The sequence below is a fragment of the Mustela nigripes genome, chromosome 5 (assembly GCF_022355385.1).
Source record: "Mustela nigripes isolate SB6536 chromosome 5, MUSNIG.SB6536, whole genome shotgun sequence".
NCBI lineage: Eukaryota > Metazoa > Chordata > Mammalia > Carnivora > Mustelidae > Mustela > Mustela nigripes.
The window spans coordinates 141,159,863-141,175,881 of NC_081561.1; the positions used below are offsets into that span (position 1 = coordinate 141,159,863).

Below are 16,019 nucleotides of genomic sequence, written 5' to 3' on the forward strand. Positions count from 1 at the left end.
GCTGCCTCAGCTTGAGACTCGGTCCTTGGGAAGAAGTGGATCCGTTGTGGGACCAGGAGGGGGGAAGGAGGTTTTTTAAATCAGGAAAGGGGAAGCTGTAGGACGGTGATTTAGAAAAACAAAACCAAATGACAGGTTGTGGCCGTCAGAGAAAAAGGCCTGTGGGACGTGCTGGCCCTGGAGTTGTGTCGAGGTTCCGGGATGTCTTTGAGGTTTCTGCTTCAAGGCAGTTTTCCTCTTAGAGCTGCTAAGGGGACACCTGGGTGACTCAGTTGGTTAAGTGTCTGCCTTTGGCTCAGGTCGCTATCACAGGGTCCTGGGATCGAGTCCCGCGTCAGGTTCCCGGCTTAGTGGGGAGCCGGCTTCTCCCTCTCCTCCCTGCTTGTGCTCTCACTCTTTCTGTCAAATAAATAAATAAAATCTTTAAAAAAAAAAAAAAAGAGCTTCTAAATGTCCCTGGGAGCTCTGACAAGAGAGGGGTGAGTTGGCTCAAGGCGATTTTCAGAGCATCTATATTTGGAGTATTTCTGGATGAGGGTCAGGGCCAGGGAGGAAGACAGGCATCCTCAGGGAAAGAGGACAGCATGGGGATACGGGTTTAGTTTTTTTTAATACTGCATGTCCCTCCCTCCCTCCCTCTCTTTCTTTCTTTTAAAAATTGTGTTCAGTTAGCCAACGTATCATAGTGTTCAGTGATTCATCCGTTGCATATGACACCCAGTGCTCATCACATCATGTGCCCTCCTTAGTGTCCATCACCTGGTTACCCCATCCCTCCACCACCCCTCCCTTCTATAAACGTCAGTTTGTTTCTCGGAGTCCAGAGTCTCTCATGCTTTGTTTTGTCTTCCTCCCTGATTTCTTCCTGTTCAGTTTTCCCTCCCTTTCCCTGTGGTCTTCCACTCCATTCCTTATGTTCCACAAATAAGTGAAACCGTATGATAAATGTCTTTCTCTGCTTGACTTACTTCACTCAACATAATGCCCTCCAGTTCCACCCATGTTGATGCAAATGGTGGGTAGTCATCCTTTCTGATGGCTGAGTCATATTCCATTGTGTATATGGACCACATCTTCTTATTCATTCATCTGTTGAAAGATATCTTTGCTCTTTCCACAGTTTGGCTATTGTGGTCATTGCTGCTTTGAACGTTGTGGTATCAGTGTCCCTTCATTTTACTATGCCTGTATCTTTGGGGGTGAATACCCAGTGGTGTGATTATTGGGTCATAGGGTTGCTCTATTTTCAACTTCTTGGGGAATTTCCACACTGTTTCCCAGAGTGGCTACACCAGCTTGTATTTCCACCAACAATGTAACCGGGTTCCCCTCTCTCCACATCCTCACCAACACTTGTTGTTTCCTATCTTGTTAATTTTTGCCATTCTAACTGGTGTAAGATGGTATCTTATTGTGGTTTTGATTTGAATCTCCCTGATGGCTAGTGATGATGAACATTTTTTCATGTGTCTGTTAGCCACTCCTATGTCTTCTTTAGAGAAGTGTCTGTTCATGTCTTATGCCCATTTCTTGACTGGATCATTTGTTTTTTTTGGGTGTTGAGTTTGATAAGTTATTTATAGATCTTGGATGCCCGCCTTTTATATCTGAAATGTCACTTGTAAATATCTTCTTCCATTCCATTCCATTGCCTTTTAGTTTTGTTGACTCTTTCTCTTCTGTGCAAGAGTTTTTTTTTTTTTTTTTTTTTATCTTGCACGTTTCATTTAAACCTTGAAACAGGGCAATGAGGATTATTATCCTAATTTTACAGGTGAAACAAGAGGCTAAGAGACAGAAAGTAGTTAGCCTGAGGCCAGGAAGTCAGTTAGACTAGAGCTCTGGTCTCCTGAATCCCATCCCTTCTAGATCTCTGCCCTCTCCTGCCTGCAGGGAGGAAAGCCACTCAGAAGACCTTGAATCTTGGGCCACGGAAAATGGGGTGTGAACCTAGATGCTTTGCCAAGAGGAAGCCGTGTCACAGTGCACCAGTGTTCTGTAGGGCGGGGCCGGGGTCCGGGGATGGTGACAGCCAGTGATCTGCAGGAACATCTTGGCAGTGAACTGGGCATGAAGTGATAAGGCAGAAGGCAAAACGAAATTGAGAACAAAAGAGAAGCAGCAGAAAGACCTCAGGAAGCAAAGACACGTTGAGAAGGACTTGGAAGAACAAAGTTGGTGAAAGTTGCTCTAGTCATGAGGGGCCATGTGTTGTCCTCAGCAAGGAGCCATCAAAAGAGGTGATTTGGGAGAAGGAAAGAAGAGGAAGAGATGTAAATGCGTCCTTGCTTCTTGGTTCAGTGGTCCTCCCCCCCCCCCATGTACTGACAATTCCCACGGATGACATGGGATGAGGTAACAACCATGTTGAAATGTCAGGGAGACTAAGCTTCATATTTGCTTGTTTGCTTGGTTTTGAAAGGTAAGATTGAACTGGATGACTTCGGTTCACATTGATTTTTTTTTCCCTTCAAAATCATTGACTGTGCAGTAGCATCCAACTTCATGTGTCTAGAAAGGACCTGCTCATCCTCCCGGAAGCAGATGGCTGAGGAATTATAGGTGCTCAAGACATTTGTCTTTCAAACTGTGATCTTTTCCTCTTGCTTTGTAACTGGCCGTGACCATAAGCAATCGTTCATTCTTCAGTCTCAGATATTCGTTGGGATGTCCTTTCTCTCTGTTGCATCAGGAATGTTTGTATTTATAAATAAGTAGATCAGACATTTTAGAGCGAGGGTTTCAAATGGTGGGAGGTTGTACGGTTGATCCCAGGATACTTTCTTGGGCTGCTTACATGTCTCTGATCTACTCTGCCGGAAGCTCATGGAGAGAAAATTAAGAGTGCCCAGTTACACATGGATATACAAACCTTGGCATTCATTATCACATACTTAGTTCTCTGGTTGGGGTTTGAATTATTGCTGCAGAGTAGGAAGGGTTAAAATGAGATTTTTGGAATTTATTAAAGGGGATATTTTGGTGGTTGCTCAAACACACTTTAGGTTAGGATTTAGATGTAAAGATATCATTACAGAATGATGTACTCTCTCTTTTGCATTGTGTGAAATAATTTTTATTGACAATCACGTGACATGTCAAGATAAGTTTTACAGCAGTTGCGTTTCCTGCTTAGAGTAAGACATCCCAGAGTTTGGAAAATATAATCTTTGAAATTTCATACTGATGCTCCCAGCATTTCCCTAATGCCATGTTTTGTTTGATAAAATACTGAATCCTCACTTCATACCCATCAAGTCAAATGTATGGGAATGGTATAATTTACAGTCTTTATTGTAAATGCTTCTGCTCTTCAAGTGAGTAAAAAGTATAACTCTATGAAATATTGAAAAGGAACTGAATGCTGGGTGTGGTATAGGGGGTCAGCGAGGAAGGATGTTAGCTTGGTGCCGAGGTTAAAGTGACATGTCTTTGCTGTCTCTCTTCTATTTCAAAACCTGATTTTTTTTCTAATCTGATTTTTAACATTGCTGATAGAAATTATGGTCGTGAGTTTCACAAGAAAAAGTATACACAAGTTGAATATATTGAGTAAATATGTAACATAGTCATACGTGTGCACATTTTCAAGAGATTAGCCACTGAAACCAACTTTACAAGGGAAAAGCCTCTTGTTCTTTAAGGTAAGGTTTTGTTTTCTTTGTTCTGACTTGGAGATGGCATCTGTTTTAGTCCTCACCTTCTAGCTTGGCTGTTTCATAAGGTACATGTACAGCGTTTTCTGTAGGAATATGGTAGAAGACAACTCTATGTAGGATCATGACCTTCTTTTTTTTTTTTTTTTTTACAGACAGAGATCACAAGTAGGCAGAGAGGCAGGCAGAGAGAGAGAGAGAGAGAGAGAGGAGGAAGCAGGCTCCCTGCCTAGCAGAGAGCCCGATGCAGGACTTGATCCCAGGACCTTGGAATCGTGACCTGAGCCGAAGGCAGAGGCTTAACCCACTGAGCCACCCAGGCGCCCCCATACATTCTTTTTAATCCTTGGGTCCAAATGGGAGTAATGACCATTTAGTATTCTTGGAAGCCCTTGTGCTACTAAAACAGAGTAAAAAAGTAGAAGTGTCTAGGACAGTTTTGGGAAAAGTTTATTTTTGAGAAGTTTATTTTGTACGTACTAGAGGGAATGCTTTCACAATAATTTGAGTATCATTCCTTTTTTTGAAGCTGAAATTTCTTCTGCCATCAGTACATGATTCGTCACACAGGCCTTGCTTCTAAAACCTTTCTTTGAGGTTAGTAAGCCTTCCGCATCATTAACGCTCTTGTTCAGACTTGACATTGTCACCACACTCAGCTCAGCGGAAATTTTTCACCCTGAGGGGAAGGCCAGCACGAGAAGTCTGCTTTCCTGGGCTGGCGCTTTGCACAGTAGAGAGGTGCTGCCTTAGTTAACACTCTGAGCTAGAAATAAGGGTCCTGGCAGATGGAGGGATCCCGGACAGGCTTGTAGTTCCTTTGAAGTCATGTTTTCATAGGAATGTCCACAATGCCATGCCCATGTCCATAGAGAGACAAAAGTGCATCCCAACGCCAGAGAGAAATCGTGTGGCTTGAGTGGTTTTTGATGATTCATCTCCTGCCCTGTTCCATTAGTGCAGATAGTTAAGAACAGACAGTTTTGTTCAAAGAAAGTTGCCCATGGATTTCTAGCTAATGTGAAAGCTGACCTCAGCATGTTATACTCCTCTGAAATGCCTTCTGTCTTTGGGATGCTTTGGTGATGATGGGATTCGATTTTGTGATATCTTTCTAAGACTCAACCTTACACTTGATGACTCTTTTAAGAAATTAACAAAGGTGCTTCTTTAAAAGGAAAGTAACACATCTGCCTAATTCTATTATGCACTTGGCTACCCATACGGACAGTGCTTTTGTAACTACAGAAATGAAGTCATCAGATAAGAAATCAGCTATTCCTTTCCTTCCCTTTTCGAAACTGTAAAAACCTCCTAACAAGGCAGTGAAACTGTTACCTTGAACAGAATCCTCCAAGCACAGGTTTTGCCATCTCTGAAATGGTCACTTTGTGTTTAAGGCTCCACAATCTAGAGGTGGTAGGTTCACGTTGCCTAATGCTTAGGAAAGGAAGAAGGAACATCCTACGCACCATATAATCTGACATGTTAAGCCCATCTGGGTTAATTTTCAGTTTGATTTGGGAAATGTATTTAAAGTTTGAATCTTCTCATAAATGTCGATAGACCCTAGGGCAGCTGGCTGGCTCAGCCCGGAGGACATGTGATTTTCCTTCTCAGGGTCATGAGCTCAAGCCCCATGTTGGTCCTGGAGCCTACTTAAAATTAAAAAATAAATAAGTTTTAAAATGTCGACAGATCCTAAGAACTAATATACTATACTAGTATATTAGTATATATATATTTTTTTTTATTAATACATATAATATAGAATTATGATGTACCACTTGCCTGGCAGCCTGTGTAAACAGTTTCCCAGCTGGGAACCAATCCGGGTAAGTGGGCTGGGGCTGCTGGCGGGCCCGTGTGGACACTGCAGGCCAGCTGCCGCCCTGTCAGGAGGCGGGGGGCTCTGCCTGGCCTCGGGCACCCCCCGGGAACCATTCTGCCTGGGTGGGAAGAAAGGTCATTTCTTTCTCATCAACCTCTGAGAGGCAGCAGCCGGGATGGGGGTGGCCCCGGGGGGGCTGGGCGCTCGCTGCCAGCGAAGCGCTGTTCACTTGTGATCCTGCTTTGGGCCCCTTTCAAGGGCAGCTCCTCCTCTCCCGCAGCCAGTGGCCTGGTTTTCCTCTCTGAGTCTGCGTAGTCAGGGAAGCGAGGCTTGGCCGGGAGGCCACAGTGATGTGAGGAGCCGTGTGGCCCCCAGGGGGTGAGTGGCCTGGAGCCATGGGCCCCTTCAGTGACGCGGGGAGCCTGGCGGGCCCTGCTTCCTCCCTGGCCTTTTGCCACCTGAAATAACAAAATGAAGATATTAAGGTTTTGGTTTTTTTTTTTTTTTAAGATTTGTTTATTTATTTTAGAGAGAGAGGGAGCGAGCTCAAGTGGGAGGGGCAGAGGGAGAGGGAGAGAGACTCTCCAGCAGACGCCGAGATGAGATGCTGAGCGTGGAGCCCGACTCAGGGCTGGGTCCCAGGACCCCGAGGTCATGACCCGAACCCAAACCAAGAGTTGGATGTTTCGATGACCGTTGCCGTCAACGCGCCTCTGCATAGTGGTTTATGACAAAACCTTGTAGCTTTCGAACACTCACACAATAAACCAGTGTTCACCGCAGCCTTATTCACAACAGTCACAGGACAACCCTTTGTCTGTTAACTGATGAGTGCGTAAACAGAATGTGATACATACGTGCGTGCAACGTCACTCAGCCACGACAAAGAATGAGATTTAATACCTGCGCAAACAGGGATGAACTTCACAAACACTATGTTAAGTGAAGTAAGGCAGAAGGAAAAATGTAGGATTCTACTTACATGATGCACCCAGGGTAGAGTCAGAAATTCATAGAGACAGAAATGTTTACAAATGTTACTCATTTCATCGTCTTGAAATATTTATATTGTTATACAAATTACTCCTTTTATGTCCTAGAACATCTCCCTCAGTGATTACTCGTGTCACCTGCATAGTTTTACGATTATAGTTTACAATTATTAAACCGACTCTAAGGTTTAACACATCTGAGCGCTCATTGCCCATCTTTTGAGGCCGTGATTTCCCAATTTGCAGGTTCTTTATTGTGATTCATTTTTCAATTAACTGAAGCGCCTCTTGAAGGACTTTTTTGCCCCCAGAAGAGCATGTGGGTGGCATAAGATCTGAGTCATTGCAAATTTAAGGTTTTCCTCCATAACCTTTGCTCATGAGTAAAACCTTAGGTCCCAACCTTTTCATCTCAAAGTTCAGGAAACGTGTTCTCATTGTCCTTTGGAATTTAATATGACAGAGACATCTGAAGCTATTTTTATTTTTATTTCTTTTAGTGATCATCTGGTTTTTATGTGTTACAAACACTGGCTTTTCTTCCCCCGTAGACTTGTAATTAAAAATGGTTTCTCATCCATGTCTGGTTGTGAGCTCTTCTATGTTGGATTTAAGGAATAAAGTCCCTTTGAGCCCTCATCCCCTGGATTTCCTTGTCTTAAAAAATCTTTCTCTCCCTCTCTGTATGTGTATATATATATACACACATACATACACATACATATATGTGTGTATATATATATGTACATATATATACATATATACACATATGTATATATGTATGTATATATATGTATGTGTATATGTGTATATATATGTATGTATATATATATTTAGGGGTGCCTGGGTGGTGCACTTGTTTAAACATCTGGCTTCTCTAAAGGCTCGGGTCATGACCTCAGGGTCATGGGATCTGGCTCCACATGGGTCTCCATGCTGAGCATGGAGTCTGCTTGAGACTTTCTCTCTCCCTCAGCCTCTCTCCCCTGTGCCCTCTCTCTCTCTCTCTCAAATAGCAAATCTTAAAAAATTTTTACAAACTTTAATTGTGATAAAATAGATATAACATAAAATTTACTATCTTCGCTCTTTTTCACCCTACAGTTTAGAGGCAAGTCTGTCCACATCTTCAAGCAGCCCTCACCACCGTCCATCTCTGGAACTTTTCCATCTTGCAAAACTGAAACTTTATACCAGTTAAACAACTATTTCTTCCTTCCGCTGGGAACCAGCATTGTATTTCAGAATTCGCAGATTCTAGCTGCCCAGATCAGGAGAATCATGCAGTCTTTGTCTTTTTACGATCGGCTCATTTCACTGAGCAGAACGTTGTAGGTTACCGCAAGTTCCCTCACTTTTTAAGGCTGTGTACTCAAGGTGCTTATTCTGTCACGTGTCTGTGTCACATTTTGTTTGTCTGTTGGTTCCTTGATGGACACTGGGATGAATTCTAGCCTTTGGCTATTGTGAATGGTGCTGTTGTGAACATGGTTGTGCAGAAGAGACCGTTCTTTTGGAGATAGACCCAGAAGTGGAATTGTTGGCTCGTGTGATACTTCGATGTTTAATTTTTTCATCCCGTTTCCCATAGTAGCACACCATTTTATGATCCCACCGGCGGCGCACACAGCAACCATTTCCCTTACGTTCTCGTCAACACTTGGTCTTTTCAGGTTGTTTTGTTTTGCTTTGTTTTTGCTAGTAGCCCCCCTAATGGGTGGGAGGTGAAGGTCTGCTTGGTTTTTGACTCGGTAACATTTTCGTCAGTCAGCTGTGAGGCCCCTGACCGTGTTTTATACCCCTTGCCCTAGCTTCTTAGAGGGTAACTTTTAATGCGTAGGTTACCTTTGTTCTCTGTCTCCAACATCTGACGTCTTTTACTTTTCTGTTCATGTTCCAGAAAAGCGCGTCTGCTGGGTCAGCTCACTCATTCAGCTTTCCGGCCTCTCCATTCTGCTACTGCTTCCTGGCAGACTGTTCTCTCTCCCTCTCTCTCTCTCTCTCTCTCTCTCTCTCTCTCTCTTTTTTTTTTTTTGCCAGATTTGTCTTTATTCTAGTCTGATTTCTGTTCATGTCAGCCTGGTTTCTCCTTCTGTCTTTCTGTCTCCTTCTCTTAGACATGGGTCTCAGGTGGCTTTTGAGGACGAAGTACTCTCTAAAACGTTCCCCATTTCCCCGAGTGCTACGTGTCCTGAGACACCTTCGGCGTTTTGTCAGAGGCTCTCAGTTGTCTCTTTGGGCTGAGGAATTGCCAACAAGCACAGACTCCTGTTTCTCACCCTTCCTGTGGTCCCTACGGCAGTGGGTTGGGGGGGCCCTTCTTAGATCTCTAGGAACAGGGCAATGTGCGGTCTCTAACCTGATTCTTTGTCGAGGCCTCAAGTGCAGCAATTTTTCTCACTTTTGTCAATATGATGTAATAAACCAAGAGTCACAAACACATGACCAACAGCCTGCCGACAGGTCATGTGTCTTTGGCCTGGAGTCTAATATTTATCATTTCAATGCCTTAAAACGGACTGCGGGGTCTCCAACTCACCACAGTCCTCACCCCTCCCTATCGTCTGCACACAGCCTGCTTCCCTCTTTTATAGTCTCTACCCGGTGCCTGAGTCCGTGACCCCCACTCCACGTGCTTAGAAGGGCCCACACACGTTAGATCTCAGTGCACAGCCCAGCAGGATTCCAGCCTCTCCCTACAGTTCTCAGGGGCTCCCCACAAGGCTTTTTATTCATTTACCAACCCACATGGATTCTCTGGCCCCTGCCATGTGCCCCAGTCAGGCTTGGTGCTGTGAATTCACACAGGGGGCACCTGTCTTCTCTCTGAGGTCAGCTGAGGGAGAGCTACAACCATTTTGCAAGAAGGGGTGGCAGCAGCTTGATGCGATCTTTTCTTTATCTTCATCTTGATTCTCTGAGTCCTCCCCTAGTTACCAAGGATTTAATCACTACGGTCAATCTTTTTTTTCCTGTAAAAACGTTGAAAGCAGATCAACTGAGCTGGCAGGAAAAAACATCACTGTTCTGCTTTGTAACTAAAAACCGTCTTAGATGTGAGATTATTTGAAGTAAAAATACACTGAGAAAATCCCACCATAGGCTCGCCTCAGACTCCTCCAGCTGGGAATTACCCAACAGGTGGACAGGCTAGCACAAAGCCGTTAGGTGGGTCTCAGTTTTATAATATTCAGCTTCTTCATTTGGACTTTTGTCAACTTGTTCGTTTGATGGGCCCTCAGGGACCTCCTGAGGCTTCCTGGCCGTCAGGACATCGGCTGGAGAGCAGATCTACCCCGGGGAGAGGCACCTCCGGAGGCATTTCCAGAATCCCATCTCTGCAGACCAGTTTTCCACCTCTTGTCCCTTGAAATGGTGGAAAATACATTAAGCAACTCTAGGGACATGATGTTGACTTTTTGAAGAGCATAAGGCGTGGTTATGGTTAGCTGTTAGGTGGCATGTGTTACTGTTAACTGTCCGTCCGCAGATGCAAGTAATTTCGATGCAAAGTAAAACTGCATTCCAGCAGGCTGTTTGGCTCACTGCTTGCTCTGAGAGTAACAGGTCAAAGGCTCTTTCTGCTCCGGTCATCCGTTCATTGTATCATTCAACATTTGTATGCTGGGGTTTGCGAAGTGCTTTTCAACAGTTACTTCTTGTTTGCTGCTGAAAGGACAGCATGAGCAGAGTTCAAGGCTATGAGAATGGATGCCAGGACCTCCGGGAGTGTAGTTAGAGCTGGCTCTGTGCCGCGGGCTTGGCATTTATGGGAGCGATCTTAGCACAGAGTCAAAGGAAGGTCAGATGCTCTCCTGATTCCGGAGCTTCTGCTGTCTCCACAAACCCTAGGCTTTTGCTTTCCAAGATGTATTTGTCAATTGATTGAAAATGTTTTTTAAAGGTTTTTAAAATTTACTCATTTGGGAGGCAAGCAAAGGGAGTAGGAAGGGCAAAGGGAGAATGAGCAGCAGACTCCCTGCTGAGCAGAGAGCAGGACTGTGGGCTCAATCTCAGGACCCTGAGGTCATGACCAGAGCTGAGGGCAAACACTTAACCGACTGAGCCATCCAGGTGCCCCTGATTGAACAAGTTTTAAAGAAGCAAGTCTCGATTCTGAAGAATGTAAAAGCATTAGCCTATTGCTGAGCTCAGAAAATGTTTCAAGAAACTTTCATAGCCAGATTCTGATTAATCACCTGGGGAGAAATAACAATATGTTTCCTCTGGTTACTGTGAGTCAAGCTACCCTACGTTGGCCCTAACGAGGACAGAGACGAGCAGGTGCGGCCACTGCAAAGTCTGCTCGCCTTCGTCGATAAGAGCAACAGATGGTACCCCTTTTTGTATCTCGGGGTTGGTGTGGACAGGGAGCCTTTGGGAAGGATATTAGGGAACCATTGCTTAGGAATGGCTGATTCAGCAAGGATTGGGAGGTCCAGCTCAAATCTATTCTCAAAGGAAACAGAGCCTCCAATGCAAAAAACATGCATTTTGACATATGGTCTAGGACAGTGGTGTTTTTATCCTTCTATTCTTTACTCAGAGATGGGCTGGAGACACACGAAGTCTGTGTCCAGAGCTCTGCTGCCAGAAAAGCTCCTGCTTGAGCTTCACAAATCGTCAACTGGGATATGCAGTTACAGGACCCAGCGCCAGCAGACGGATATTTTAATTCACTGCAGAGGTTCTGAAATCAGGGCTGGAGGAGGACAGTGGTTTACTCAGGTGTCTGCACCCTCCCCTTTCCTCCACTGAGCTTTCCTTTCGTGATTGTGGATCCGTGCATGGTGTCTGGCTTGGCTCGGCTAGTCTTGGCTGACTGTCGGGGGTTGTGGTTTGATTCACTGCTGAATTCTCAGCTCTGACCTCCTTCCCGTCTGAAGCCAGCACCATCCCTGTCCTGCCCTGGACATGGATGCTTTTGGTCCCAAGGGTTACAGGCTGTGCAGCATGCCAAGCTAGACTGGCTGAAACGGTCACCACCACCAGGAAGGAAAGTCCAGGAAGTCGAGTTCATTTAGTAGTTGGAGGTCTCTTGTTTCCACATTTGATTTTGCTCCTCTACTCTCTTCGTCTGATGGTTAGACTTCGTCCTGCTGGTAAGGATGGAAGAGTTGCCCACGGGCATAAACGGTTGGCAGGTGCGGTCCTTCGAAGAGCTTGACTTCCCGGCTGCCCCATTCATCTCTCCAGACTTTGCCTGGTGCCTGATGCTCTCCTTGCCTGCGGAGGGAACTTCCGAGGAGCTGAGTGTCGTGTTTTGTGTCAGTTTATTAGATTAGATGTTTGTATTTACAGTGCCGACTTTTTCCTGTTTTTTCTCCCCACCCTAGGGACATATCACAGTTGAACATTCTATATATTTTGGCTCTGAATGGCAGTGACTGATGATCAAAATTCTGTTATCACAATTTATAAAAGCCCTGTGTATTTTTCCCTTGTTCTAGTCACTAAGCATTGGGAATCATGATTTACTTAGTAATTGGAGAACATGACAGTTGCTCACGAGATAAAGTAGAGGAAGCTGGTTGATGTCTTCCAACAATTATTAGAACCCCGTAGAGGAAGAGGGTATTTTAAAAACATGTGGCTGGACATGTATTTGTGAAGTGACTACATTTGTAACAGTTCCAAGCATTGGTTAAGAAAAATCCATTTGCGTTCATATGTAGCCTAAAAGATCCTAATGGAGAATTTATTTCAGTATCTTATAGATGAGAATTCATAAGTTGACATTCTAATTTTTCTTCAACTTTCATAATCCAGGAATTGGCAAGTTTTGTGGCACATTATTTTAAGGGTGTGAAAAACTTGTAGTATTTGTGTATTTGCGGGGCTGAAGAGGAACCCCAGCAGCTGCCAGCAGAGCAATGGCCAACAAAAGGCCGTTTCGTAGATGGTCCACTCGGACCCACGTCCAGGATCTCCACCCCGTGCATGGATCCCACATTCCAGACGTCAGGTCTGTCCAGGAAACTTCACGGCTACTCTGTCAGCTTTTGGGAAACATCGTGGTTAACACAAACTAACCTTAACCTATTTTAGGGATGAACTCCCACCTGGCCAAATGGACAGCTTTGGATTTTTTTGTTAATTATCCTTCATGCCGTTGTTGACCATTGTAAACATGATAAACTGATCATTTGGATGGTAATTGTGTTTCCCTGTGTATATTTATTAGGAAAACATGAAGTACTTAATATAAATTAGTCACACCCATATGTTCATATGTATATATTGCATCTGTATGTTACAAAGAGGATAAAAGAGACCGAAGCAGAGACCCCCAGCTTTGCTGCTAACAGATCACTTAATCTCTATCAGAGATCTGTAAAGTAGGGGTTGGGGCCAGAAATTTGAACTCTGAGGACCCTTGCAAGACTAATTTTATGCAATACTATCTACCTACCTCTTGTGAGCCAAACACAGCACCGTCCGCATCTCTGTCTGAGGCTTCCTTTCTGCTTGTTTTTCAGAAATGTGAAAATAAAAACTGGAGAATGGTTCTTTGAGGAGCGAGCCAAGAAATTTCCAACTGAAAGTAAGTGCTCTTAAGTTTTTTCCTCAAGTAAAATGATATACTTCTTGTTTTAAAATACTTATGTTAAGACTGTTGAATATAAAAAACTTGATAGGCTGGGATGCCTGGGTGGCTCAGTGGGTTGAGTGTCCGACTCTTGATTTCAGCTCATGTCTTGATCGCAGGGTCATGAGTTCAAGCCCTGTGTCGGGCTCCACGCTGGGTCTGGAGCCTACTTACCACAAACAAACCAACATTTTATAGGTCATTTGGCCCACGCCACTCAGCATCTTTCCCTGTGGTGCTTCCCTCTATACCCCAGCTCACCTGCGGAAATCTGCCTGCTGCCCCAGGGGTCTCCCCGGCTTCCTGCTTGTGGGGTGGGCTCTCCCTCCTCTGACACTCTGCTTTGCCCATCCCTTCCATAACTGGGGAAAGTGCCTTGTGCTGTGTTATTTGCATCCTTCTCTTTCCCTCCGGAAGCAGAAACTGTGCTTTTCAAATCTTGTTAGCCCCTCATGGCCCCGAGCACAAAACCTTGTTCGTGATACTTGAGCAACATGATGGACTCGCTGAAGCCCCGGGGAGTGAATGGTATTAGAATTTGGCAGAGGTTAGTGATTAGGAAGGGAGCGTATGTCGTGATTCTCTGTGTGCAAGTGTGCATGTGGTCTGGGCACCTGAAATATCTTATAAGGAATTTGCAAAGCTGATGTAACCGTGTCATTGGTTGCTGGGGCCAGAAACCATGGGCAGAACTAATTTGGCTTTGGTAACATGTAAGTGGCACAGATCGGAGAACGACTTATCAGATAAAAGCACATGCATGTGTCATCAGAATCAAGCGGAGCCCGCGTGCTCTGTGACCCGCGTTCATCCACGGGGGTAACACCCCTCCTCTGGGATGCGGGTCCGCGGGGACTAGACACAAGGAGCCTAGACTGACCTAGAGGCAACGGGCTGGCCTGAAATCCTTCTTTCTCCTAGAAAAAGTGACTGTTTGAGATAAAGAAAGAAGTTGTTTAGCCACAACCCAAAATGTGTTGGCAAGGAAAGGAAGCCTTGTGTGGGAGCCTGACACTCAGCTTTTATAAAAGACACGGTTCGCTGAGGTTGACGCTCCGTTGGCATTACCTTCTCTCCTGGATTCTATTTCAGACCCTTCTTACTCAAGCAAAGATGATGCTTCTGCAGAGTTTCTTACAAATCTGGAAGGAAGGACAATGCTAACGGGTGTGCTCGAGCCAAAGGGTGGGCAAGTGGGTGTGGTCTCACCCCGGACAGCGCTCCTGGGCGTGTTTCCTGACAACCCTCTCTCCTGTCCCAAGCCGGCTTCCAGACACTATTTCCTGAATACTACCCACCCATGAGAGTCTACTACCCCCGGTATATTTCTGTATCTGTACTGGGACTAAAATTTGTCACATCCACTAAACACTCTTCTCCTCGCCCCACTTAGGGCATAATCTAGACAAGCATGGCAGGATGAGGTCTGAGTTGTATTGCTTTGTTTTGTGACTTTAAAACACTTTAAAATACTTTTTTGTTGTGGGCGCCCGGCTGGCTCAGTCCGTAGACAATTGGCTCTTGACCTCAGGGTTGTGAGTTCAAGCCCAACCTTGGAAAGCAGACTGTACTTAAAATTTTAAAAATACCTTTTTTGTTGCGGGGTTGGGGTCAGGTAATAGATTCTCTCTCTCTTTTTTTCCCCACTCAGTTCCTATTTCATAAATGGTAAGAGGGTGGAGAGTGAAGTTTCTGTAATTTCTCAATAACAACTCCGTGAAGACCTCTCCTGGAAACTGTTGAGGTTGTAGTAGGGTTACTGCCTGAGGGAAATGAACTTGCAAGCGGGAACAGAGGTGTGCGCGCCCGCACCTTCTCATCATCTCTCTGGTGCTCCTCCGCTGAGTAGAAGTGAGAGGACCCGAGGAATAGGACAGGAATGAACCTGAACTCCTGGGTTTCGCTTCTTTGTCCAGTGACTTTCCACCGGAATGAAAAGGTCAAGAAAAAAAAAAAGTAGACAGTGAAGTCAGCCTGAGAACAAATCACCCTTTTCTCTCACTGTTACTCCCAAGGTATAAAAGAAAGAAATAACAAGGAAAAAACAAACAAACAAACAAACAAAATTCCTTCCTCCTCTACAACTGCTTCCTCACTGAGGGTCTCATGTTCTTACTGTCCAATTTAGGGTGAATTGGGCTCAATTGCACAGAGAGACCGAGGAAAGTGCCGAGCTGGGGGAGCACAGGTGTGAGTTGAACTCGGGTGGGGGGAGGTTGCAGGCGAGGAGCTGGAAGGGCGGTCGGGCTGAGATGACGCCCCCCTGGGCAGGTGGGCGCCCCCTGACTTACACCTGTGCCCGCAGGAACCCAGCGGACTCTCGTCCACCTGCTGTATCGGCTGAGGACCAGTGGGGAAAATAGGAGCCACGTGGGGATTTGAGCAAAGAGGATTTAATTTAGGGAATCGGTGAAACAGGTCTTACTGGAGGAGGAGAGGCCAAAAGGGAGGCGCTTGGGACCCCCGAGGTGGGAACTGCCGGAAGCAGACCCTTCCCAGACTGCGCGCAGGAACCTCCTGCCTTCTGGCCTCTCTGGCGCCCTCTGGTGGGCCCTGCGGGGAGCCCGCCGCACGCCCGGCTCGCCGGGGCGCGGGAGACCGAGGCGGCCTGTCGGCCGGGTGTGCTGTCCTGGTTCTTTCCAGCCTAACACATCCTCATCGGAAGCTGGAGAAACGATTCGGTGGCACGAGGCACCGATGAGTACGAGACGGCTCAAGCCCATGCCCCGTTCTATTGCTGGATTCACAAATTCCTCCAAACGTTAAAACGATATCATTTTATATGTTTTCTGTCTTCGGCTGGAGGCTTGTCCGGGGCTGGAGGATCTGCTGCCCCCTGGCGGGGGGTGCGGGGTTCACACACCGACCTGGGTGCGCCTGTTGCTGGCGGCAGCAGGCGGGGTCCTCCCCGCCCCGGCTCTCTGCAGGGCTGCGTGAGTGTGCTTACCGGG

The 16,019-nt window shown here is 45.8% G+C and overlaps 1 protein-coding gene across 2 annotated transcripts in view; it reads left to right on the forward strand.

The window, feature by feature from the left end:
* Nucleotides 1-16,019, forward strand: part of SYTL3 (synaptotagmin like 3) — a 79,317-nt gene that overhangs the window by 18,063 nt on the left and 45,235 nt on the right. For both annotated transcript variants that reach the window (XM_059401361.1, XM_059401360.1), the window contains one exon: nucleotides 12,959-13,023. In XM_059401361.1, coding sequence (XP_059257344.1) covers nucleotides 12,959-13,023 — 65 coding nt within the window. The remainder of the gene's footprint in view (nucleotides 1-12,958; nucleotides 13,024-16,019) is intronic.